Consider the following 26,797-nt stretch of genomic DNA (forward strand, 5'->3'; position numbering starts at 1 on the left):
GAACGATTATTACGAGTATAGAGGGACTTTTTTGCTCCAGTTGCTGACGCAGGACCTGTGCTATGCTAGAACGCACAGGTAGATATGACTGTTACCTAACGCACTGTTGTACCGCGAACGTCGACGGTGTGATACGTATTATATAAAATATTTAATAAAAACAATGTATATCGTCTATAGAATAATCTACTTTTGTCATTTTGAATGCAATTCTAAAGTTTGATGTAAAATCAAGTTTTAGAGTTTTACTCTTTGAACGTTACACGTTTACTCAATTGATTATAATTCAAATACCTGTAACTTTTTTGCAGGAGAAAGAAGAAAGAACATGTTAAATCGAACCCAACAAAGATCGATTAGCGGGAAAAGTCGACAAACATTTCCGCGTTACTGTCGATTAAAGATGTTTTATTCCAAAGTCTCGCCAGTTCCCATTATGTCCGTGACACAAATTCGCAGATAATGCAATTTTCACAATGAAGCGATTCAATATTTTCCCTTATCTCCTGCTCATAAAGTACATGATGTAGTACTTGTAACGATGTAATCCTCTTCCTTGCGTATGTTATCGCATCGCACACTGCCTCGGACAATTTACTCGAGACTATAAAGAAATGAAAGGTAACAACTTTAAATTTTACGACATAATCTTAATTTAACGACATATCAGAACGATATTATTAAATTGGCGATAAGATGAGGGGGTCAAAGAGCGTCGCATTAATTATCGCAAGCGCAATCTTTGCGTCTACTACGACTAACAACTTGAGACTCTTCTGTCGTGAATTGTGTCCACGGAATATTGTTTTCTTTTTTTATCAAACGCCGAGACATAACACGACGTTTTCTTTTTTTATGACTGTGCAATATGTTGCGCAGTGCTTTTTTTCGTGAACCATCGGTCATGTGTGAAGTGTTATCTGTCATTAATATCACCCGTGCATCGGCATGCTTTAAAATGGAAATTCCAGCGTGGTTCCAGCGTGTCGCGACGTCGTTTTTGTAACGACTGATAGCAACTGGTAAAACACCCGGTAACCCGGAACTAACATAAAGAATAGCAGTCACGTTATCGTCGCGACGTTACATAAATTGTCGGTGTCGCATGCTAGTGATTTTTTTCTAATCAAAGTGTCTGATAAGAAAATCGCTCCAATCGTACATGTCGTTCTCTAACCTAGTAGGAAAATGTCTCGCAAGGTCATCGACATATTTACGATCGATATCAAATTTTTTCGTATCGCTTTATTTATCATTAATTAATGCAGCAAGAAGATTCTTGATAGACAGCATTTTTACTTTGCTGTCAGTTGTCGCAGCTCTCGTTACATTTGACATCGAGACATGCAAAAACAGTTTGTGGATTCGAAAAAGCATCAAAGATTTTTGAAGATCAAAGATTCCTCTATTCTATCGTATTATTTTAATTTTTCTCATTCTTCCATTATCTCACATCAGCGCACAGTTTAAAATATTTTAGGAATGTACCAACTTACCTCACAAAATTTTACTTCAACTTCAAGATTAAAGCTCAATAAATAAATTCGGTAATTCTCAGGCATTCAGAGCTTTCCCGCCGCCATGGTCGTTAAGAATAAATTCGGTTGACACCGACGACCACGAAATAGGCTAATACAGAGCGTTAAGCCAATTGCACATAGAACGCGACAACGCTTGCCGCGCGCGGCGGTAGTCGGCTAGGGAATATCGCAGTAGCCAATAAACTTCTTGCATGCCACATATTTATAAATACTATTTCCGGACAAGCAAGATTCTGAATGGCTGTCACAGTATTCCCTAGCCAACTTCATTTTAATTTTTAACATTAAGATGATAACATTAAGAGAGAAAATATATCCGTTTCGCTCGACTTATTACGCTAGTAGAGGTTATTCCAAAAAGAATAGACCTATAGCCGAAGAAGAACAGATACATATAGTTCGTTCTTTCATTCAAGATCATTTTAAGTTCATCTTCAAAACTTTCGTAACGATCCAATGAAACGATCCGTGTATAAAATCCGTGTAAACGAGAATACCTTAAAATACCTGTGTAAATACCTTAATTTCATCTTCACGGTAGATCTCTGTAGACCCTTAAACAGGGTCTACAATAGAAGTTGTAAAGTGCTGCTAAGTCGTAAAACAAAGTTGATCATTTATAATTGATTATTCTTCGACCGCAAGGAAAACAATCAACCGCTTAATTCAATTTAATTCATGCTAATAATCAAAATGGATTGATTTACTTACGACGACCTTACGGCTCTGAGGTCCCTAGGACTCTGCGTCCCCTGGATCGCCGACTGGACTTTAACGGCTTTAAATAGCAATTTGAACTGGTGTCAGGGAGTTAAAAACGCTATTATGCTCGTTTCTACAAACTGCAATTAATTTATATATAACCGACTGATCATTCCATCGGAATTGACCAATCGTATTTGTCAATTCCGATTGACGACAGACTAGACCAATTGCGATTGGTCAATTTCATGGAGGTAACCAGCTGGATAAGTTGAACAAGGTTGGTAGAAACGAACATTGGTAATGTTTCTAGTAACATCGAATAAAAAACTGTCGTTTAGGAAGTAATCAAGAAGATAAAAAAATATACGATAATCGATTTCGTAAGATAAAAATAATCGATGTCAAAATAATCGAGGTGATATCGCCCATCCCTAGTCCTATTAGGTGGAGAAGAGCGCGCAGCAGCAGCACACTGAGAAATAGTCCTGTTAGGTCTCTGATCTGATGTCGTGTACTCATGTACACACGTTAGTTGCAATGAAGGATTAACCCAAGGTATCGTCAAGGTGTCTCGCAGGAATTGTCAGTACCCTTCGCTCGTTCTCGTCGTTAGAACAGAAATATTAAGAAAAAAAAAAAAAAAAAAAAAGTAGAGACGCCTAGTCTTCAACATTGAGTAATATGTCGGATACGCGACGACGTCGAAAATCCAATCAATCGTCCGATGATCTCTCGGATTCATATGAAGAATTGAATGTGACAAAGGAGACTCAGGTAAAGTATTCCCTCTCATCATCTCGGAGACAGGGAACTTTTTGAAAAAGCAATTTTGAAAAAGCTTGTACGCGGTGATGACGATTTTGCATCTCGCACGATTCGATTTTTCGCTCATCATACATTCCTCGTGCAAACATGATGACGGAAGTTTACATCACGTTTGTATTGTCGGGTCAATTGAGGACAGATCACTTTAAGTAGGTTGATGGACCTACTTTATTTTAACTGTTACTGACGATTTTGCGGACGATTGTTTCCGCAAAGTTTAGCATTTTAATCGATTTTACATTTACTCCTGCATACTAGGATATAGCAAATGTTACTATATTCATAGGAATGTTCTAACATGTTTTAGAATTTCACATACATATTCTACATATTACTTTACTCATTGATTCACAACTTGTAATATATTATACAGAGCAGTGAGCAAACCGATGGACACCAAGATTCAGAATGTGATATTTATGAAAGTGATACTGATGCTGAATCACAAGATGGAGGAGAACAACGAGAAAGTGGTGATGGTCAAGAGGAAGAGAAGCCACAGAAAAAGTTGGACGATGATGAAGACAGACGTAACCCACAATATATTCCAAAACGTGGGACATTTTATGAACATGATGATCGTACAACTGATGAAATAACTGACAATAACCCTGAGACTCAGACAAATGTGAAAGAAACTAAAGAGAAAAAAGTGTGGAAAGATAAAGGAGATAGATGGGACCATGATCGGTATAACGATGAAGAACAAGCTCCAAAAAAGCCTGAAGAGTTAATAGCAACATATGGTTATGATATAAGAAATGAAGAGGGGCCACCTAGAGCTAGAAGGAGAAGAAGATATGGGTAAGTTTATTGCAGTAAGGTTTTGATTTAAATTTTGCCGTTTTATGTATTGCAAATTATATATTTTCTTAGCCGTGGGCCTAACAAGTATACAAGGAACTGGGAAGATGAAGATGCATATGGGAAAACAGGCAATACTCCCAGTAGAGGAACTAACAGACGTTTCCATAAAAATAATGAGGATTTCCCTAGTCTTGGTTCTAGTAAAGTAAGTGCCATGAGATCTTCGTATATAATCTAATGATATTAATCATTGTGCAAGCTTTATAGATCTCTTTTCTCCCTTAAATTTTCATAGAATACTCCAACAAAAGTAGAAGAACCTGTAATTTCTTCTGCTTGGTACAGTAGTAAGAATAAAATACAAAACAAGACGCAAAATTTTCCACCTCTTCAATCGCAACAAGATAATATCAAATCCAAGCCTGCTACTGTCTCCAATACATCCACGTATGTAATAGTTTTATCAGTTATATTTGTATTAGCATACTTTTTACATACGAAGAAAAGGATTCCGATACTATTTTATATGCGGGAAACTTATTTACAGAAGCGAAAGCAAAGCACCAAATGGATCCACTAATGCAGCATGGAAGAAAGATGGTAAACATTCGGTTCAAAATCAGAGTGCAAATGGAAATGCCGGATCCGGTGGTGATGCGGAAAAATTGGCTAATAACAAAGCGTCACCAAGAGAAAGTGTCAACAAGAGAAATACCCAAGAATCTGTGAGCTTGACTGCAAGTAGAACACGTGGTAGAGGTTTCAAGTCCAATGCCAATAACAATATGGTCACTAACAGAATAGTTGAGAATAAATCGAAAGGCCGTGGTTCTGCTCCAGTTGCTGTTGAGAATAGAAGGAACAATACTGCGCAGCTCAACGATGAGCATCAGCTTGTTCATGATATGAAACAGCTCAATGTTAGCGATGGTACTCAGTATCACCAGACCGCAAGACACAGCAGTGAGTTCTTGTTAAATATTCTTGTAGTAGTATTTCTGCAAATATTGCAATATTGATATGTAACTATAGTGCTTTTTGGACCAATCTTTATCTTCTTTTCCATTTTCATCTGTAGAAGGTTTCTTCGCGTCCTCCAACCAACACAGATCAAACGCGGTACCACCTAGAATGCAACAGCAACAATCACACCAGCAACAAACGCACTCGCAACAACAGACCATACAGCAACAACAAGACGGCTCTGGAAACAGACCTAAACGTTACTCTAGTCAGCGTCAGCGGACTACCATTTCAGAAACTTCGAGCCAACAGAATTATCCATCCCAACACGGACAACACGGATATTTCTCACCTCAAGGTAATGATATGTGCATTCAGTCTTAGGTGTAGCTCAGCTCATTATTTCTATGGGCTAAATGCTTATTCTTTATGGCTATACGGCTTTACACGTGGTGTAGTATACAAGCATGTATTTGACATTAATGTATATGACTTGTATGTACGCGTACCTAGCTGGAAATTCAAGAGCCGTTCTAGAGTCTCAAGGTAGGAAAGAAAAACATCTTAAGAGTATATATGTTCTAAGAGATGCGAACGGGATATATGTGATGTTAATTAATCGGATGACATGTATATATAGCTATTTAAGTGCAAATTTATTAATTGAGAATTGAGAAATAATATCGCGCGTTATCTTACGAAGCTGCCGGCTGTCTCGCACGATTCATCATGTTTGTTGATGTTCCAGGCTATCCACAAGGGCATTTTGAGCAATCTTCCGCAGTTGCTCCAGCTACAACAGCCATAGCGGGGCAACCTGTTATTTCTCTACCGCCCAGCGGACAACCTGCTGGTTACGCACCACCAGCGTTCTTAGTGCCGCCACCTCAATTTATCCCACCTCAAACCGCACCTCCTAGTATAATTAATTATGTACCCGGTCCAAATGGCCCAACATTCCCACCAAATTTTCAAGGTTACCAAGGATATAATCCTCCGGTACAGGTAGGAATAACATACACGCTTCTCGAGTTACTCGAAATCTACGTTCAAAGTGTACACATTATTTTTTTCTTTCTTTTTTTTCTTTTTTTAGTGTATATGTATATCGTTTTCCATTTCATACTTGCAATTTTATTACGTATCTTAATATTGTGTAGCCTCAAGGACCACCACCGCCTCAAGAATTGTTTCAACCGCAAGGATGTACTTACTATAGTCCAGCGCAGCAACAACAGCAGCAAGCACAGACAGCCCCTATACGACGACCGAAAGCGGCGATACCTATTCTTCCACCGCCTGATAATCAGCAAAGTGGCAGAGGAAGAGGTAGAAGCACTCAGCAGTATCAACAAAGTAACCAACTCGGTAATATGCAACAGCCTGAGCAACAAGAAGTCAAGATTAATGCAGTGGCTGGAAGTGACGAGAAATCTGTGCCGGGACAATTCGACAGTGTGCAAGTCGAGCAATCGAGCACGCCGAAAGATCAAGAATCCCAAAAGATTCAAGCTTCCTCAGATACAGTTAGAACAGTGAATATCGACGAAAGCGTAGACAGAAATACCAATGTCGATACTCACATAATGCTTGACGCATCATCCATTAAGAAGGATAACGTAAATGACAGTGTCAGTGTGAAAGAATTACTGGAAACAACATGCATTGAAAAAGATACGGTTTTGCCCAACCAAGCGACATTGGCTATCACCGCCATCACTACCACCGCCGCCGCTACCGCTACTACGATCACTACCACCGCCACAGAGACTGAACACGAATTAAATAACATTGAATCCGCGATTACCGAAAATACTATTGTCGAAAAAGCGGCAGCCTAAGAAAAGTGTAATTATATACATATATATATATATATATATGCACTTTGTATTCATATGGTACGATCTTTTTTCCCATCAACTCGTCCCAAATTGCAAACAGGATACAAAACGGAACTAGACTATCCGCAGTGCATAGGTTAGGGGGATACTGCTTGGAAAATACATCTCGTTCATTCATATATATCTCCATTCGCATATTTACTCTGGCAATTGCTCTGTGCATGCAATTGCTTGCTATAGAAATATCAGGGGCTCGGAATAATTATTAATCAAATATCGATTCTCTATTGGCATATGTTTTATTCAGGAGTGCGATAGCACTAGATTTTACGATCGATTAAAATGTCGAATCTTAAAATGATGCTTTCTATTGCAACTGCGCATTAAGTAAACTAATTAGGCTAAGTAGGTGTCTAACATGCGTGTATATTGTGACTTATAACTTTAGGAATCCGGATCCGCCACTGCAGCCATGTTAGCGCTATTTATTTTAAGATATAGTTTACGCAAATTAGCTGAGCGTTTTATTTAATCAATATTTTCGTACGTTAATTGTTATATTTAATTCGCAATACGGATTTGCGAGATATATAGCCAAATATTCTCTTAACATTTTATATGAAGCTAAACTTGCTCGTTATATATGTGAGAAGCCGAAATTTTCCTTTCGGTAATATCATTGAACAAATGGCTGCAAAATTGGTTTAATTTCTCTCTCTCTCTCTTTCTTTTTTTTTTTTTTTTTTTTTCTTTCTACTTCTTCAGAACACTTGTAGATTGTACGCGCGAGAGATCATACAATTCTATAATTATAATAGTTAAGAATTTTATATAATCAATTATATAATTAATTAATATTTGCTTCGATATAATCGAAGAACAGCTTCTTACGGTATCATCTCTATGATATCGTAGTCCAGTATATGGCTACGGTGACCTATCGGAAAATCTTGAAAGACTTCACACGATTGATTAGAATAAAATAAGTTTCCCAAAAGATCGATATCCAAACCATTTTATTCGATACAATAACGTTTAGATAGTAATCTCATACTGCTGTTATTATCGCCTTGTATTGAATAACTTTTTTTTCTTTCTCATAAGCAGAGTTTACTGTAGCTGGTCACATTATTTAGCGGAAACCATTATTGTGTACTAATAATGTAATATATTCGGCAGCTATGTGGCCGCCATGACTGCGACACGATATAACTAATAACTCTACATACTTTTCCAATGTTACAACTATCTACAGTGCAGAAATGTTTGTAGTATATTATAATATTAACGAAATACATTTCATTGAATAACGTAAGTGTGCATGTATCTTTATACGTGTTTACAAGTAACTTTCCGTGCGCGATGAAAGGGTAAAACAAAAGTAAGAATTATATTAATTTAATGAGATGTGTGTTTTTTCCATTTGTGTGTTTCGTACGCATTTCTGCACTACTTTTCTCTCGTTGCTTTGTCTTTGTGTAAAGATATAAAATTACATTTCATCTTAGCGAAAAGAAAAACGTAAGGGAGTACATACAGCTGGAACGAACAGCTGTTTAATATCTCTGTTTACCACTTAATTTTCTTTTATATTATAATATCTTTTGTCATGATATTTTGCATTATATATTTTACAGTTTATTAAATATAAACTGGCTGTTTGTCACAAATATGATAATGTACATTGCCTTTTTCAAATTGTCTAAACTACGTATATCTCTGAGTTCTAGATTGAATATATAGTATAAAGTGTCGGTAATCATTGAAGTGATACATCATTCTCAACCGCATTGAAATTTGCGAAGAAATGCGTCCAGATGAAACGTAATCGATTAGTTTTCTTTGCAAGTCGCCCCAAGATCATTATAGCTAGAAATATAATAATGGCAAAGTCATACACACATACGAAGCCTTAAAAAACAAAATTCTATGAAACGGAAAAGGAGCTTTTAACAGGAAATTTATATATGTGAACGATACTACTATGCAATAAAGTGTAAACTTAAGCGAAAACAAGTCGAAAAAAAAATATATATATATATATATACGTCATTTGCTGTAGTATATATATATATATACATACATATATATATATATATATATATATATATTGTACAGTTTGTAGAACTAATATCATATATAACAACTTTATATGATAACTTTAAGATAGAATTACGTACACTTTATTATAAACTTTGTAGATATATTTTGATCGACATGTCCAAATGTATAATAGAAAATAAATATTACATTACAAATGAGACGCGCAAGAAATATACTGAGCTTAGACCAAAACTCTTAAGTTTCATCGGAACAAACGGAGTTGTATTCGCACGTTTTATTTTTCTTTCACATTTTGCTATGCGTTCAAACAACCAATTTTAATTTTAATTACTAACTACTGCGATTCTTATTATCTATACCTGCAATATTGATATGAAACGAAATATGTTTATGAAGCAGCAAATTCAATGACACCGTGCGGATTGATACCTCGTAAGTGCTTATTTACAAGCGAATTGATTAAAGGATAGCGTTACATGAATTGTGAACCTCAGTTTAACAAAGAAAATTTAGTGTGATGTACTTTCCACAAAATTCGATTCATCCAATTTTCTCGCTGTGCGACATATTGATTACAGCACTGAGAGGTATAACTTCGGTACTTTGTTGAACATTATTATTATTGGACACTGTGTGAGTCGATCTTGTGTTAATCCGTGATCGTTGTTTAAGAGGATCCAAGACACTCGCGTATCCACGTTTATGGGCGCCAATTCTGCTGTTGCGGGAGCACCAAAAGGTACGTTTAAATTCCTTCCGAAATTTTCCTGCAACAGATTTATTCGCAATGTTTATCTTTATGATAGAATCAAACAACAAAATAAGAACACACATACTCGATATGATTTGAAAAAAAAAAAATGGCTATGTGTGAACGGATATGTATTATTTGGTATTACTAACCAACGAAACCTAGTTATACGTAAACGAAAACTAGTTATACGAAAAGTCTATGTGTACGCTTCTATTTATGTTTATAAACTGACTGAGATGTGTTTCATGACGAACCAATTTTCGCTCTATTCGCCTTATAACTTATAATAAACTTATAACTTATAATAATTGAACGTAAAATATTTGGTGCGTCAACTTTACGTTATTCAGAAGCTATTCTATTATATAAAGCTATATCCGTTTATTGACTCGTCACAACAGATATGAAGGGATAAGACGTGAGAGGGAGGAGGGGGAGGGAAGGGGGGGGTAGCACAATAACTAACATACTCTAAAATACCAATAACTATCCTGTGCACTGTGCCTCACCCTAAATACGAGTACGATCGATTTAACGAGTGCCGATTGCCGAGACTGTCCCCGTCTCGACGAACGTCGTTTCGGCCACGACGCTCGTACGTACAGGTGTATTTTCGAGTTGTATTTTCGTCAGCCGCGACGTTCGTTTCGCCACGTGTCAAAACGGTCGATTTCGCAAGCTCATATGACACCCCTTCGTGCTTTTGTCCGGTAGTCTAACCGCATTCTCGGGGTAGCGCTTGCTTGGGGAACCGCATTCTCGAAAACTACGACGAAACTCTCGCCGGAACTTATCTGCAATATAGAGTAGTCCGAATAGTCCGACTAATGACTCGATCACTCAGATTTAGCGGGCTCACTAATGCATAAATGCACAAGTAGCGTCAGCGTTTCGCCGTATCCGCGTTCTGAGCTACGTTTTCGATCCTTAAACTGATATCTCCGCCGTATGTGATATGACGACGCACGACGATATATTACGATATACAACAACGAATAATAGTCAGGGGAGTGAGTTCTACGTGGACGCGCATGCAGCATCTATCGTATAATTAACTTGGGAATTCCAATTATTGTTATGACTTAATTATGAGTTACAGTTTGTATGTACGGCGTGGCGGCGCGTTTAAGAGACCCGCTTTGTTGTTGGACGATACGTGCGCCTGCACGCTGCCGCGTTAGCACGCGAGTTCGTTCAGAGCCCAATGGATTTCCGCGGCACAGATTTTTATTTTCACGAAGAAGAATAGACTTGAAATGAGACTTTTGGCAACCGTTACTCCACCACGAGAGCTAATTCGGTGTGAGGTACGAACCAGTTTTACACGACGAATAAGCACTACCGAAACAACAACGGGAGTGCACCGCGCGTGCATGCCTCCGACGCGTCATGCATTTTAATAGAAGTCACTTCAGTACATTCGGTAATCCTGCACACCTCTGTGTGCTCGGGAAATATCACTCCCCACGCGCGAGGTGTCCCGATATAAATCCGGTAGAATTGCAGTTGATTCTTCCTCGACGAGAACGTCGAAGCGCATCGATAACTTGTTATCGTTAGGTGTCTTTACCATTTTCGTCGCAAAGTGCTCGTTTTCACGATCGATATTCCGAACGTTGCGCGTTTCATATCTTTTTTTTTTTCTCGCAGCTATTCGCAAACGTTCCGATCCGATTGTCACGTCAGTGTCTACGAAATGTCGTTGAATGTTAATATACACGCGCACGCACACATCCTTACCGCTCATAAAATTATAGATGACAGGATTCACCGCACTGTTGAAATAACAAAGCCAGTGGGCGATTAGACTAATAGCGATTGTCCATTGATTTGACGGTAGCGCCATGGTAGACCTGAAACAACAGATTCCGTGTTACTTGTATATGCGACAGATTCGTCATATTGAGTGTCGCGTGTCGATGAGAATGATTGTTACTGTTGTCGACGGAACGGCAACGTGTTCCGAACGGCTTTCCGAATCTCCTTTTTCTTCCTTTCTTTCTTTCGTAATATCGCGTGAACGCCATAAAATTGCGAATATCGCCACGAGTGTACCTTAAAATGGACAGTAAATGGACCGGAAAGAAACATATCGCGAAAGTGAGAACCACGGCGACCAGCATCTTCGCCGCTTTCCGTCGGGATCTCAATTGACCCTCCGGGTTTCCACCTCCAGACAATGGAATCTCGTTTGAATGGTATACCCTGGTGGACACTGTAACGTACGATACAAAGAAATTGTCAGAATAGCAGCGCTCATCGAAAAACCAAAATTGCTTTTCTCCTCTTAGTTACGTGTAACGGTGTAACACTCTCGTCGTGTCGCTCCGGTCTATCTGTTGTTTACCGTAAAGTACGACGCGCATTTTCGATAATCCGATCATTTCTCCCGTGTAGACTGGATTATCTGAACTGTGTACTGTATTATCGGTGATCAAAACTGGACTTACATTATATACCTTCAGAATAAGCAGCTTACGTTGTAATCTGAATACAATGCGCATCCGATTTCGAAAATCGTTTCATTCGGTTCGTTTCATTACAACGTGCGACGGAAGCATTGACCGTTGCACACACACACACACACGCGCATATCATCGCCTATACAGAAAAATACAGATTTGCCGCGTAAAGTCTTCTACGTTATATTCAATTAAATTTACCGACTTTCGAGATTGAAAGTGAAATTGAGAGTGTGGCCTACATAAAGTCCTCTGCGCAGAGTCTTCGGCGATATAAAGACACGCATCCTTTTCTTCACTCTCAGGACTCGATCGGCCTGCCTACGCACGTGACCCATTGGGAATCACAATGAGTAAGCTCTCTTTTTCACACCGCGGGAAGTGAAAGAGGGAGCTCCCTTGCGCTTTGTCATTTCCAATAGAAATGTGAATTTTTACGTTTTCGAATCTTCGTCGTTTCCTCGTTTATTATGCGACATATGCGACAGAGAGAGAGAGAGAGAGAGAAAGAGAGAGAGAGAGAGAGAGAGAGAGAGAGAGAGAGAGAGAGAGAGAGAGAGAGAGAGAGAGAGAGAGAGAGAGAGAGAGAGAGAGAGAGAGAGAGAGAGAGAGAGAGAGAGAGAGAGAGAGAGAGAGAGAGAGAGAGAGAGAGAGAGAGAGAGAGAGAGAGAGAGAGAGAGAGAGAGAGAGAGAGCTACGCTACGACGAATTGTAATACAGAATATAGCTTTCGCTCTTACGATTGTGTCCGGGAATATCGCTTCTCCAAAGGACGCGCACAATCTGCCAGTACGCTACGCTCATGAAGAGTAGTGGCCCGATATAGAGGAGGATCAACTTGACGATGGTGAAGGTAGTTTGGCTCTCTTGACTCCAGGACCAAACGCATTGTGTGAATAGAACAGTCTGCACTCGACTGTTTGACGGCACCGTATGCAACACCAGCAATTCCGGAATGTCTGACGGAAAAATAGTCAAGATTAAGTTCGTTAAGTTGTGACTTTGTGCGATATTCGCACAAGTCCGTATTGCATTTTATGTCTGTCAGATCAAATTGTGTGTGAATAATGCCTGTTGTTTGTTCAACGAAAGGGAGTAACGTCATTCCGTTAAGAAGCGATACTTTTGTATTAATTACCAAAGAGAAGCGCTATTAACCAGATGATTATGATGGCCGTTTTCGCTCGGCCCGTCGTTGACTTGAACCGCAGCGGGAAGCATATGGCGTACCACCGGTCGATCGATATGAAAGTTAGCGTCAAAACGCTCACACTCACCGATACTGTCTAAAACAATGAACATTGTTACACCGCATATTAATACAGCATGGTAAAGAGCTATTGTCCTGTTCTATTTCCCCGCTCGCTCGAGCGATCGCGGTGCGTATCGCGGGAAAACGAGCGAATAATCGCAACCGTGAACCAAACGGAATCCGGGAATTAATATTTTCCACCGAGCTGTCGTACGTGCGTAACGTCAATCGAACGACAAGGAGACAAGGCGTATCGCCTTTTTAGTCCTCGTATCTGAACACGAAACAATTTCGCAGAGCCCCGTCGCCGCGCCGCACCGGCGTGCGAATGTGCAATGCGATGTGGCACGTTTTAATTAAATCGCGGCTATCTGCTGCGCTCGCGCTCGCGAGTTGTATTCGTCACGCTAGCACTCGCGCGCGATAGCAACTATAGCAACACGTGGCAACTGTCACGACAACGAACCGTATTTCTCTTCTTTTCTTCATTCGAAATTACTTGGATCCCCTCTTGGTAGCCGGTGCAGTCTACTGAAAAGTCTCTCTGATGTGGCGCTCCGATGACGAGTGACGAATAAAACGATCGAATTTCCCCGGATTAACGAAGAAGAGGTCGCGTGATATCGCTCAGTTTTTTTTTTTTCTTTTCTATCTCAAACATGTACGTAATACTTTACGTACGCGGTGATACTTTACGAATACTTTATAAAATGTTCGCTTGAAAAGCATCTTTGTATCTACGACATTGCGTTTCATCAGTTTCTTGGAATTTCCAGAATGAAACTCTTCAGAGTGGTCTCAGATCCTAAACTCGTATCTCGGCCGATAAAAGTACGTATCTTTTAATTCCACTCGCTCTCCATAAACATACCAGACTTGATTAAAATCGGAAAGAGACACCTGGCGGATGTTTCCTTCTGGCGGGAGAGACGCGGAAACATTTGAAGAAGACGCTTGTGCGATAATGAAATGAGCGAGCACGGTCAGTAGGTTACTCCGTAGAATCTAACGCCATTAGGCGTCACGAATCCGTGTCGGAAACTTATTTTCGCGTAGATACGACGAGTTTTCATTCAGTTGAGATGGCGTCAACAACAGTACACACTCGAAAGTGCAATCTCGCCGGCTCACGCGTGTTTCCGCGCGTAACGCATTAGCGAAATGATTAACGACGTAATTGTCTCGCGTCGCCGGAAAACACGAGACGAGCCGGCCGCGCACTGGTTACCCCCGGTTACTCCCGGTTACCCCCGGTGTGCCGCGGCACCGCGAGGAACCGCGTCAAAATCGTCTCCTTGAAAAATTCATACGGTCGATCGCATCGTGAGATAGAAGTATTGCGTGTAAAATATAGCCCAGCTCGGACGTTTGAGCTCGGTCGTCCGCGTTCCATAGCGATCTTGATATAGTGCCCACGCGGTACGGCGAGTTTATGCGTCGGACGCGTCATATTTTTTACTCTCTCTCTCTCTCTCTCTCTCTCTCTCTCTCTCTCTCTCTCTCTCTCTCTCTCTCTCTTCCTCCCTTTCCTCCCTTTTTTTTCTTTTTACGCCATATACAAACCGCACTCTCTCGTGGAGTGTACCGCCGGCACGAACTTCGACTTATCTGCAATTTAAACGTCACGAAAATAAAAGCATGGCGTATACGAGGCACCATGTACGCGTCACGAATTGAAGTGGCGAAATCATACCCGCCATGGAAAATGACAGTGCACCGACCGCGCTTGATTAATGGATATCATCGATCTATTCGTGATATACATGATGTTTCAGATTCACCGGTCGGGTGAAGCGGTCTCTTCAACTTGTAACAGTAACCGACATAAAGTATTTTTCGACGCGTGTCAACGCGCAGTCAACACGCCGGAGTTACATGCAGCGTAATATATTATTTACGTATAACATACATTCGTTGACGGTAACTTCATCGTTCGTTCTAGATTCAAACGATTAATCAAGTTACACATACAGCTGAAATAGCTGCAGCTTCGTACACTTTTGCATGTCAACGCAATAATATACGATAGAACGCTTCAGCGCGAGTCTCGCCTCACGCAGTCTCTTTTTGCGCGGATAAATTTGTCATTTTTTCCAGTTTCTCGCAAATTCTCCTTCCATTACTAATCGGAAGAATATTACGATAATTCATAATTCTTCTCCGTCGTACGTATTTTCTTTCAGTCGATTTTACTGCACGAAAAGATAGATAAACAATACAATTGCAATACAATTCCTGTATTAAATCTCGGACAAATCTCAAGTCAAGTTATCGTGTACGTGTCTCTCGTTGCTCTCGTACTCAAAGTACGAGATACATCGGGATAAAGCGGAATTCGGTATGTGTGGTTGAAATAATTTTAAACTCGATGAAAGGTTCCGTGTACAACTTTCTGTGCTGTTACACGCGGATGAAAGGTGCAATCTAACCTGGTGTATTTTACAATCGTTACGAAGAGAGATTTCGTTAAGCGGCTTATTATTTGCGACGGAATACGTAGTTTTGGTTCAGAACCTCCTGTCGAGCGTAAAACGAGATTTCGACACATTCCCGGCGATTTTCCGTCCTTCTTTCTCTTTCTCTCTTATAATACAATACGTTTAAAATAAAAAAGTTTCGTTTTTTTACAGACTGACGCAAAGCCAGAAGCGAAATTTATAGCATCCGATGATAATGGTTAAAATTGACTTTATATTGAATATCCGATTAAGAGAAACTGCATGTATGCAAAATATTTTGCGAAATGCAGCTTTATATAAATCCTGCATTATTTTTACCAACGGCAACATGCATCGTGGTAAACAAGTGCATATATAACGAAACCGACAAACACCGACTCCGTATGTTGCTATAATTCTTACGGATTTACGCGAGACAAATGAATATGATCATGAAAAATTGCTGTTTGTATGAAAACCGGAGTAATCCTGCATTTTACACCAAGAAGCAAAGCTCTTTTCCCTTTTAGGCACATTGATTTTCGAGAATGGTCCCGTTGAAATCGTTTAATTCGTCGACCGACATTAATTAAATATTTCTTATCTGTTTTCTTGGATTACATAATCTCAAAATATAAATCCAATATACCTCCAAAATTGTCGACCCTACTCACGATTAGCCCGTACCCGCGTTCGCGGGTACTTTTCATTGATTTTTGACGTTCGTATTCGCGATATACGAGCTACAGCACAGGTGTGTACGTATTGTCCGTAATGTGTCGTGGAAACGATAGACCTTCGATTAATTTACCGAACGACGATGTTGGCCAGTATGTGATTGCCTTTGCTGATGCTTTTAGCTTTGACGCTGTAACGGTCGTAGCAGTCGCGATAGAAGCATTAATATGGTGGTCATGTTATTTCGCCTATTCTACCGCTAGCTGAACAGAGAGAGAGAGAGAGAGAGAGAGAGAGAGAGAGAGAGAGAGAGAGAGAGAGAGAGAGAGAGAGAGAGCAATCTTTTTTTTATATATAATTGTGAGAAGAAGAGAGTCGAAAACATGCGAGAGATGCATTTACCGGAACGAACATTACGATGCGCGCGAAGAACGGAAAGGAAATGGAAAAATTCCGAGGGCATGAGCAAATAAAAATACTTAATTAATATGTAATAAATTAAATGCGAATAATTAGCATATACGGAGAGAACGCTTCGTTTGCAACGCATTTACATTTAACGGCCGAGTCGAGGTTGATTTTTCGTCAACGGTAACACGAAGACATCAAGAACAATCACCCATAATCGGAGAGTTATCGCTGCCTCGGCGCTTTCGTGAAAGGAAAATTCACTCGAGGATAACTATCGAACTCGAAGAGACCGCTTGAAGTTGAAAGGGAGTACGCTTGACCGAGGACACTCTCTGGATCTCTCCTATGTATAGAGATCTGATCTCCTCGATATATATTTAATATTAGATATATATTTAATACTAGATATCGCGAGATTAGATATTACGTGATAAAGGTAATAAATGCTTTGATATATAAAGCATCATTTATTGTTTCTAGATTAAATCGATGTCCGATATGGCACTGCTGCAGAATTGCCCACAACACAATATAGGGCGTCCCAAATCCCACGTACGATACTTTAATAGAGCACGCGCGCGTATCCTGAAGCTTAATTAATTTTATTTTATTGGCCGCATTCGCCAAAGTTTAGTAGCCGCAATCGCAGTTGTAAAGAATGATTAAATTTAATATAGTCTTGAGACACTTTGGATAAATGAACAACTCTGTGCCACTACGTGGCGTCCTCTTATTGTACCTTGATATCAGCGTCCTGAACAATAGACGATAAAGAGAGTTGATACTACGTTGGTTTAACGTCGTAAACTCGATGGTCAACACTAACGACTTCGCAATAGGAATAGACCGTGCGCGTTTGAATTCGGGTAACCCTGTTATGAATTCGCGTTTATTTACCGTAACTTCTTTCTCCCGACTGTTCATTGTTTCTCTATTTTTCAACTTTATCTCGATATGGACCCGTTAATAATTCAACGATTATGTCGGACACGGTTTAACAATGGAAGACCTCGTGTGTGTATGTGTGTGTGTGTGTGGCCAGACCCCTTCTATCTTTCTTCGTGATAAATAATGCAGATAAAAACTATCCCCCGGGATAAATTGACCCAACGCCGGCTACTTAAGCAGCCAGTACTACTCAAGCAACATACTTAGGCACGGCTAGTACTCGTTAGATGGACGACCGCACGGAAATATCGTACACGAAACATTCTCCTTCCCTTTATCCGGTACATAATTAATTTTTCCAGAGAAACACCTTTTCGAGCATTCGCGGTAAAATATAGTCCGAGCCGAGAATTAAGATTACAAAATAAGAATCAATGCGTTCGCGATATTCGCAACGCGAACAATTTGCGCGTTACGCAATGAAAACTGTCGCGTTACCGAATATCATTTTCAATAGTCGACGAGAGTACGATTAAGGAACGAGGGAGGAAGAGGGGGTAAAACAGCCGCGAACGTTCGCGTTTTACGTTCGGGTTTTCTCACTCGAATTGTCATCGACAGATCGATATGACGGTGAACCTCCTCAACCTCCGACTGTATTTCCCCGTTCTCGGTCTATGAGGCGGAATAATAGTTGTAAAGTTCGTTTGTTCCGAACGCGCGGCCGTTATTCTCGCGATTTTTATATTCGACAATGTTACGCGACGATTGATGGAAATATCGGTTATCTGTTGTACGCGCGATGTGAGCACGACGGGTCCTGACGATATCAACGAGCATCGTCGCCGATCATGCGTCACCCATGCACACCTATTCATGATTTTTTCAACAAAAATCAACCGCAAGGAATTTTACGAGGAATCATACGAGGTATCGGCTTCAATTGCGGGATGCTCTGTGGCTCGCGCAAAATAGACTGCTCGTGTTGCGAGCGGTGAACGGTGAACGATGAACAGTGAACGATGCAACGACAGGTATGACAAACAAACGCCTGAGACACGTAACAACGGAAAAATGTCATCTTTGTCGTGCGCGTTTGTCACGTGTCTTTAATATCACTTGATCCTCTTTCACGTGTCGCAGATTACTGTAATGGGCGAATGAAAGCTCGAGTGGATAAGAAAGAAGAATATATATATATATATATATATGCAAATGCATGCCTTCGGACGCACGACACGGTATAATGCATTCCGCGAGTACGAAACAAACGTACAAACAGAATTTACACGTGCGGGCACGTACTCGTGTAATCAAGACGCATGTAATCCAGCGCGACAATATAATGCGCAGAATTTTCTTGCACGATGCATTCGAAAAGAATCTGGGATAGAGTGGATCGTGATGGAAGGATCGTTGTTGCGCTTTATGCGCAACACGTCACATATCACCGATGATATACGGATGATTTACGGATATTTTACTGATCAGTTTCGTATGTTTATTAAATTTAATAAATTTGCATTCATATTGCATTTGGTGGAAACTCGCCACGTGCGATAATTATGAATATGCAACAGCCAACATTATGGTTACCAAGTTGTAGAAGTTAGGATCGATACGCCGCCAGAACATATGTCATTTATGACGTTTATAAAAACGCGTGTCGCGTTTGCTCTTAGTAGACGAAAAGATAAACGGCACATCGATCTCACGTCGTATCGCATATGAGAAGTGAATGAATTGGTAAAATAATATTTATAGCAGAACTTTTTGCATGTGCTTTCCACAGCCGTATATTTTATCGATTGTAATGAAAATTATCGATTATCGAGAGAGGCAAATCGTACATTTCACTTTTAGCTTCGACGATAGTATTTCTGCCCTGCGCCCTGAGCCCTGAGAAAAGGTAATACGGTAATAACCGTTAACGTTAATGGTTTGTTACGTGGTTGATATTGTCACCGAGACTAAGCAAAATATACGTCGCATTTTTATCCTATGAGATGAACATTTGTCACGTGCGCACACACAAGCATTGCCTCCCTATTATTTTTATACTGAACAATTCGTTATTAACGTCCTCGTCACTTTCAATGATCGTTTACTTTAAAGAGAAAAACGTTAAATCATTGGTAAATGAAGAAGTAGATTGAATGAAATCGAGCACATAAATCTTGATATAATGAGCAAAAAGGACAATAAATGCTCCCGAAGATACAGAGTCTAGAAATGGGCTTTCACGTTACAACCGCAAGTTTCTAATGGCTGGCGATAGGAGAGGAAACGAAACAATGATAAAATCGACACACGACTCGAAGAATACATTGCACAGTAGAGAGAATTCGGCTTGGATAACTTTTAACCGCCTTGCGACATAAATCATTTGACTTGCTCCAACAGTGGCTCTATAAAAGTAGGAATAAATGTGATTCCATAGCTTCTTTTTAATAAAAAAAAAAACAACAGAAATTGATCACAGTCGTCGAGCACGCAAAATATTAAGATCCCATACCGGGAACTAAATGTCCTGTTAAAAAGCTAAATTTCCATTAATTCAATTTTAATTAAGAGTAACTCAGTTTTTAATCAAATACAATCCCGTGGAAAATTTTGACATACATATTAATATATGTGCATATTTTGTCTGCTTTTATATGAAAAATAAAATCTCAGTTACAATACCGCGCTACTGCCTACAGAACAAGATATAATTTCATCGTGGCTTCATTTTATCGAGGATATTAATATGTACATATTTTATACATGTCCAAAATAACATAACATTACTTAATTAAAGTTTAATAATATGAAAGTTTTTCTTGGAAAGTTTCAACACAGACACGGCTTATTTGATGATTTCTTTTACATACATATATATGCTTATATATGTATAAAGATGAAGCTCTATGGATACAAAATTTAAATATTTAAAAAATTTTCGCGCGTGTACAATACACTTCACAGCACATGTAACTCAACTAGAAAAAAATCGACCAACCAGCAGCGAGATGTAATAGCACACACGTGTAAAACATTTCCGTAAACATTCAAAGAAGAATGTGAATTAAAAAATTGCTCATGAAACGTAGGAAAAAAAATGTACACCCATCCAATTCGAGAATAATAAAGATATTTGAAATTAAATCACGACAGGAAGAGGCATCGGTGCTTAATTGGCAGCCAATAGCCTCGTGGTCATAAAAATTACGCACAGGGTATGTCTTGATAGCCATACCCCGCTACCCTGACATTACGTCAAGATAACGCGCTATAGAAGTAGCGTGGGCCCTTTTTGATAGATCGCTACCATACCATTTCTTTATATAACTGGTTATGTTGAGAAATAAATGCGAGAAGAGAATGCAGCTAGTTTGGCCATCTGTCGTGTGCTTGAGAAACTATTCTCGATCGAATCAGGCACTGTAAACTGCGATGACTCATTTCTCTTCAGCATTCGAGTTTACGATACCATCATCGATTTATTTTGTCGTGTCTGAAGAGTTTTCCATGTGTTTTTTCCTTGCAATTTTTTCGAATATTTTATAAAGAATTGTGTAGAGAGAGTTTCTCCGCGAGCGCAAGTTGTAAGACATTAATTTAGAAGTTGAGTCAACTTGCTCACAGAGAAAATTTCATTAGACGTGAGATTTGTTACAAACTTTTTAAGTCAAATTTTAAATATCTATCTAGACAGCTGCCCATTAATCTACGACTGAAGAAAACTAATTTGTCTCAATGTTTATCGCGTAAATCGATCTGGATATACCAGTAAATCGGGAGCTTTAATTATTTCGTTGTGTTATGTAATGATGCAATTAAATACATCAAAGCATTTAACGTTTCGATGATGAGCCAATTAACAGCCGGATTTAAACTCGATCCTGTGAAGAATCTCACCTCACAGAGGCTACAATATGTCGGTCAAATGAAGTTAGCAATACATTCGAATAAACATTAGCGAAACTATCATTAGGAGGAACAATCTCAGTAAAGTAGCGTAATTCGAGCAAAAGTGGTAATCAACTTAACTGTGCCTGGCTAAAAAGGATTTTTATTGCGCGAACAGATTTATCAGTCTTGAGTGCTGACCGAAATAAAGGCTCGCCATGTGAATCTATGTCTATACATTATGATAATGAATAATAATAGCGTGTTTCAAGGGGAGTTCCTCCGTTCGAGTCTCACATTCGACCGATAATAATAATAATGTAAAATGAAATAATAAAAATATATTCCTTTTTATTCTTTTCGATTAATTTTCTTACTTTCTTTTTGTTTTATCATTGATTATGGAAAGAGATTTGACACATTTTTGCACACGTTGTATATTACATAGTAGCGATAAAAAATTTTTTCAGTTTTTGCCGAAGTCGCAGTAGTTGCGACATTCGGCACCCGATAAGGGTGGAATAGAAAGCGGAAGCCAATATTGCAAAATGTATGCTGCTCGACTTCCTCCGTATCTTGCCCGTATTCGATTGTGAATTCCGAGAAGGCTGAGAGGCGTTTGGGAATAGCGAAGGGGTTTTCTAAAGCTGCTAAAGGAAGCGCGAAAGACGATGTGTGTCGCACCATTTCCGCGCTCTGTCTCAAATGCCAATTTTTGTCAGTTTTATCACGTGCATCGCGTACGAAAACCGCGTATGAAAACCGTTTCTCACCGAGAGAGACGATATTAAATCGAGTAACGTGGACAGAGATTAAATCGTAAATTTAGAAACGAATACGGGATCGCTCGAAATCGTCGAAGCTCACAAATACTTTTTTCTCTTGCACTGTCGGCTCTGCTTTAAGAAACTTCAATACGCTTTTCACAGAAGACTCTTTTATTATTCTCCGTAGCAAACAGGTTTTGTAACGTTTTTGTAAAGTTCCCAAAAACCCACAAAAAAAAACCCGCGGAAGAATTTCAATAATTGGCATGAGATCAATTAGCATAATCCATCTCCTTTCTGAATATGCAAATGTACGTGTAATTCAGAGCAATTTCGAAAATTTTGCGATTGTAAAATTTTGTAAAAACTTGCTCATCTTGCACGATCGATTAATTTACTTTTGGTTCCAACAAGAACGACCGTCAGTTTTATTTCTCATCATGGGCGTTGCGAAAACCAAGGATCACCGTGCTAAATCCAAGTAGGTCGAGCGAGAGCCTATCGGGTCGCGAATGAGAATAATTTCTATTTCTCAAACGCGAACAAAGGGCAATTTGTGGACCAAGCGTTTGTCGAATGTTCCAGGAAAACCAAGCACCAAGCAGCGCCACTGAAGCTTAACAAATTCGGTAAAATTGCTGAATGTCAGAGATCTTGTACAGTCAAATGTGTTTCGTTCTCTTCTCCCATGAAAATGCAGAATATAAAGGATTTCTCACTAGTAGATCGAGTAGAACGTAAGATTGTAAATCGTTGCGAAACATCTACAGTCCACACCTAGTGCATTCTTACGCGGAGACAAATGTGATAGGCTTACCTGAAGATAAGGCACAGCCTTGCAGAGCTTCAGCCCGAGGAACCAGGTCTCCGTGACATCCCAAAGTACCGACGGTGGCAGGCAGATGAGCAAGACGAGCAGATCGGCCACTGCCAGATTCACGATAAAATAATTCGTCACGGTCCTCATGGAATGATTCCGATAGACAGCCATACAGACGAGCGCGTTGCCGATCAGACCGACCACGAAGACGATGCTGTGCATCGCGATCAACACCCAGTCGGACAGCTTCGGGAATATGTGCTCCACCATCATCTCGAGATAATCCTCATCCGAGATGCATTCGTCGTTCGTGCAGTTTGTAACGTTGGCGTACTCGAAACGTCCGCTCTCCATGGACGAATAATAGTCCGCATCGTCAAGCGCATAGCTTAAACGAGGTGTCACCGAGGCCAGCCAAACGGCGATCGTCGACAGGGCGAAATTCATGATGCGATCTTACTTCGGCATTCTCCACGTGATATATATGTCGAAAACGCCGATATCGTAGTTCCCTCGAAGAGTTACGTGCCGTGCAAACGCTTCGTCCGCGATCTACTCGTAGGTGCGATATTCCGTTGTATCGGCATAGTGCTAGACATTTGTTGATTTAAGCGAGCAAAGAGCAAAGTCGTTCGTTAAACTGAACGTCGTTTAATGTCATCTAAAAGTTGATGCAAAGGTGCTCCCGAAGCACCCTTGCAAAGTCGCTGGCTGATGCACGTGCAACTTGTTAAGAAGGCTACTTTTCAAATTCGTCCTTCTCTTCCTCTTCCTCCTCCCTCTTCTTATCTCGGTGTAATCTCAGCATGGAATTTATCCGAAGCAGATATTATGCATTCCCTCGATGCTCCAAGCTGTATCGCAATCAGCTTCGTTCGCGCGGAATAAAGAACGTAGTCTCGAGTCGTTCATTTGGTCTATTTGCTATGCCGGATATATATTGTTCTCGCGCACAACTGTATGCACAAACTTCGTGATTTCGATGCAGCACAACAGCTTATCCTATCCTAATCGCACAAAGGTAACCAAATGCCGCCGTAGATGCCTGACTCCACGTAATCTATCCATCGATCACATCGCAGAACCGCTCCTGTCAAACCCGCATACATATCTTTAGTTTCTTGCCAGAAAAGTGTACGTTATATATGACGTATAGTTAATGTCAGTTTTACAATCTTCGAAATATTACCAGAAAAGGAAATTGCGAATTTTGTGTGATATCTTGTGTGTAGTATGATCAAACTGATACCATGCCTTTTGTAAGATACATCATTTCTACTATCTCTCGAAATATTTCGCGTTTGTCTTTCTAGAAGCGTAAAATTTAGCGCGAGATCAATCACATCAGTGCACTTATACACGGATTGCGCATATACACAGATATTTAATTAAATCGATATTGCTGATAAACGATTGCTGGAAACTGCCCGAGGCTGACGAGGATTAATCGGTATCTATCGGGGAAGTAACGGGTAAAATAATAGCAATAGACGAGAGTTAAGTGACACTGATCGCGGTGTAATGGTTACAAGTAAATTAGTGGACACATAGGAAGGAAATGTCTCTCGGAAGGAAATGTCGTTAACAACGTCGCTGTCTTAATTATAATGAAAGAACAATCATCCGGAAGCGAAATATCATTATCCTTAATCCTTAATTGCATAATGTGAAAATATCGATTATGCGACTTTGTTTGCACGAAAGAATTGTTCGCACACGAGTTATTATTTCACGAATTAAACTATCAAAGTGTAAAACTAGTCTTCGTTTATTTTAATTTACGTGAGATAACTTCGTTCACCTAAATTTTAATCAGCGGTTGAGAAAATAATGTAATTACTATCTTTACCAAGAATTTTCTATCGTTCGACGTTCCGTCTAGCCATGGTAAGCGCAAACCAATAAAAAAGTGCTAATGTGCTGTTAACCTCTCGCACACTTTTTATTGATATACTCGTGATACGAGTAACAAGACATTTACTCGCAGAACTTTCGCCCCGATCTGCCGAAAGATTATTAAAACCACACTTTCTCATCTTTTGTTCAAGTTAACCAAGTCTTCGTGCTTCACTTCATTATAATGTAAATCCTATATATTAACAGGTTTTGTTAAGCTTAGTAATTAAAATATTTTATCGGCTACGTACAACGTGAGAATAAATTACGGAGAGAATAACTTTTCACTCGGTCGTGCTCTTTTAACGGTTGATTAAGCAAAAGCTCATTTTCGTTGAATTGCTCGGCTTATGAAAGAAAACGCATATTTTCTCGCAATTATAAACTTCTCGACAAAACGAGTTTTAACGCGCGATCTAACACTGAGCCAGCCTTTCCTATCAAAAAGTTTATCCCACATCCTGAATTTTGTTTTTCTACATGGAATGATCGCTCGCGCGCAAAGTGAAGTAGTATGCTAGTTTGGTACACCAAGTGAGAAGCCAACCGAGAAACCAAATTACGTATACTGCCTTTCTTCAGATACGAATGCAAATACCGCGAATTTATTCGGCGTCGGACTCTTGTAATGTCACCGTGCTGAAATTTATCGTCGCGCATATATCGCACGCGTTCCCCGTCGTTGCGATTCATACTGAAATTAACTTGTCGGACGGATTGCCAAAAAATAACATTATCTAATCTAATCCATTTGCAAAAAGCTACTGTAGCATTAGTTGTCGTGAAATCGTTAAAGAAATATATGCAAAAATATGCGATGAAATGTTGACGTTACTCGCGAAAGCACGGTCACACATTTAGTTGCTTTATGATGAAAAGTTGCGTGGTTATTCTGCCTCTCGAGGGCTCATAACAGTAATGGTCTTTCTTTGCTACGAATTTCCGTCACGTAAGATTAGGCTTTTATTACTCACACATGTATTTATAATGGAATATTTAAAGAAATTTACAACCTTTCCGACATTTCACGTCCGACAGTTCGACGGCACGTACGACGGCAGAAAGTAAGATTGAATATTGTTAAAAACAATCAGAAAATATATGTTGCACGTGTACAAAAGTAAAGTATTCGCAGTTAATATTGATTTGAGAATGTACTCTGACTTAGAAATGAGGTGAAAAATAATTAATAAAAATCAGTCAGATACTGTCACGCCGAAATGAAAAAAAGATATAGATGAAAAGAAAATATAATCTTTTCACTTGCGAATACTACGTGCTTCCTATTGATAATTACTTAACAATAATTACTTGACTCGATGAAATAATTTCGTATAATTTGTGCACGATCTGTGTTTCCGCCGGGCGGAAATTCATTCACGTACGTTTATCGGTGACATTCGCGCGTAAACTTCTCATCAAGTCGATCGCCTAGTTCCTTCGCGCGACGTAAAGTTCTAATTCGATTTCTCGGCGACTCGTTTACCGGGCGACCACTTTCGGCAAGAAGAACATACCGGAAATGCGGCATTCGACAAGTCATTGGCGACCGTTTCTCGAGATCGTTACGGTGCTCCCTCGCGCGAAAGTAAACGCACCCCGACGGAACAAGGACAACGTCGAATCTCCGCGGAAGGACGCGAACGTGTCGGCGGACTCTGCGAAACTGAGGTGCGCTGTTTTAACGGAGCCCGATGAGTGCACGGTGTGCCGGTCACGCCGCACAGTGTGAAATTCGCGGACGATCCGGACGAACGAAAATACATATTTCACCTGATTATTACGTGATATCTT

The 26,797-nt window shown here is 39.8% G+C and overlaps 2 protein-coding genes and 1 non-coding gene across 5 annotated transcripts; 1 reads left to right on the plus strand and 2 right to left on the minus strand.

Moving 5' to 3' along the window:
* Window positions 1–2,627: 2,627 nt before the first annotated feature.
* On the plus strand, window positions 2,628–8,574 carry btz (CASC3 exon junction complex subunit). 2 transcript variants are annotated; one of them, XM_025305342.1, is made up of 9 exons: window positions 2,628–3,020; window positions 3,445–3,875; window positions 3,948–4,083; window positions 4,174–4,325; window positions 4,426–4,841; window positions 4,957–5,199; window positions 5,355–5,387; window positions 5,590–5,846; window positions 6,002–8,574. In XM_025305342.1, exons 1-9 carry the CDS (start codon window positions 2,928–2,930, stop codon window positions 6,680–6,682), a joined length of 2,442 nt encoding a protein of 813 aa, XP_025161127.1. In that variant the 5' UTR covers window positions 2,628–2,927; the 3' UTR covers window positions 6,683–8,574. The 2 variants fall into 2 exon arrangements, with proteins under 2 accessions (XP_025161127.1, XP_011152031.1); XM_011153729.3 differs by lacking the exon at window positions 5,355–5,387 and having other exon boundaries at window positions 2,630–3,020.
* Window positions 8,575–8,782: 208 nt separating this feature from the next.
* On the minus strand, window positions 8,783–26,759 carry LOC105190795 (orexin receptor type 2). Of its 2 annotated transcripts, XR_003113933.1 has the most exons (8): window positions 26,521–26,759; window positions 23,105–24,197; window positions 13,101–13,248; window positions 12,703–12,921; window positions 11,556–11,715; window positions 11,241–11,353; window positions 10,010–10,294; window positions 9,379–9,513 (listed from the first exon to the last, which is right to left on the minus strand). XR_003113933.1 is itself a non-coding variant. In XM_019844918.2 (7 exons), the coding sequence occupies exons 2-7, from the start codon at window positions 23,552–23,554 to the stop codon at window positions 9,287–9,289; spliced, it is 1,317 nt and encodes a 438-aa protein (XP_019700477.2). In that variant the 5' UTR covers window positions 23,555–24,197; window positions 26,521–26,757; the 3' UTR covers window positions 8,783–9,286. The 2 variants fall into 2 exon arrangements, 1 of the variants encoding a protein (XP_019700477.2); XM_019844918.2 differs by lacking the exon at window positions 10,010–10,294 and having other exon boundaries at window positions 8,783–9,513; window positions 26,521–26,757.
* LOC112590026 (U11 spliceosomal RNA) lies at window positions 20,788–20,926 on the minus strand. The gene has a single exon (XR_003113943.1). It is a non-coding gene; the product is annotated as a U11 spliceosomal RNA (small nuclear RNA).
* Window positions 26,760–26,797: the final 38 nt, after the last annotated feature.

Source organism: Harpegnathos saltator, unplaced genomic scaffold (assembly GCF_003227715.2).
Source record: "Harpegnathos saltator strain DR-91 unplaced genomic scaffold, Hsal_v8.6 scaffold694, whole genome shotgun sequence".
NCBI lineage: Eukaryota > Metazoa > Arthropoda > Insecta > Hymenoptera > Formicidae > Harpegnathos > Harpegnathos saltator.

Bases quoted from the DNA above. Each gene is read 5' to 3' on its own strand.
- LOC105190795 (XM_019844918.2), bottom strand. From the start codon at position 23,554: ATGAATTTCGCCCTGTCGACGATCGCCGTTTGGCTGGCCTCGGTGACA. The intron at 11,716-12,702 runs GTAAGAGCGAAA...CGTACGTTACAG, and splicing joins CGATATTCCCGGACACAATC to TGTCCACCAGGGTATACCAT. The intron at 11,354-11,555 runs GTACACTCGTGG...CTGTTGTTTCAG, and splicing joins CATTTACTGTCCATTTTAAG to GTCTACCATGGCGCTACCGT.
- btz (XM_025305342.1), top strand. From the start codon at position 2,928: ATGTCGGATACGCGACGACGTCGAAAATCCAATCAATCGTCCGATGAT. The intron at 3,876-3,947 runs GTAAGTTTATTG...ATATTTTCTTAG, and splicing joins AGAAGGAGAAGAAGATATGG to CCGTGGGCCTAACAAGTATA. The intron at 4,084-4,173 runs GTAAGTGCCATG...AAATTTTCATAG, and splicing joins CTAGTCTTGGTTCTAGTAAA to AATACTCCAACAAAAGTAGA.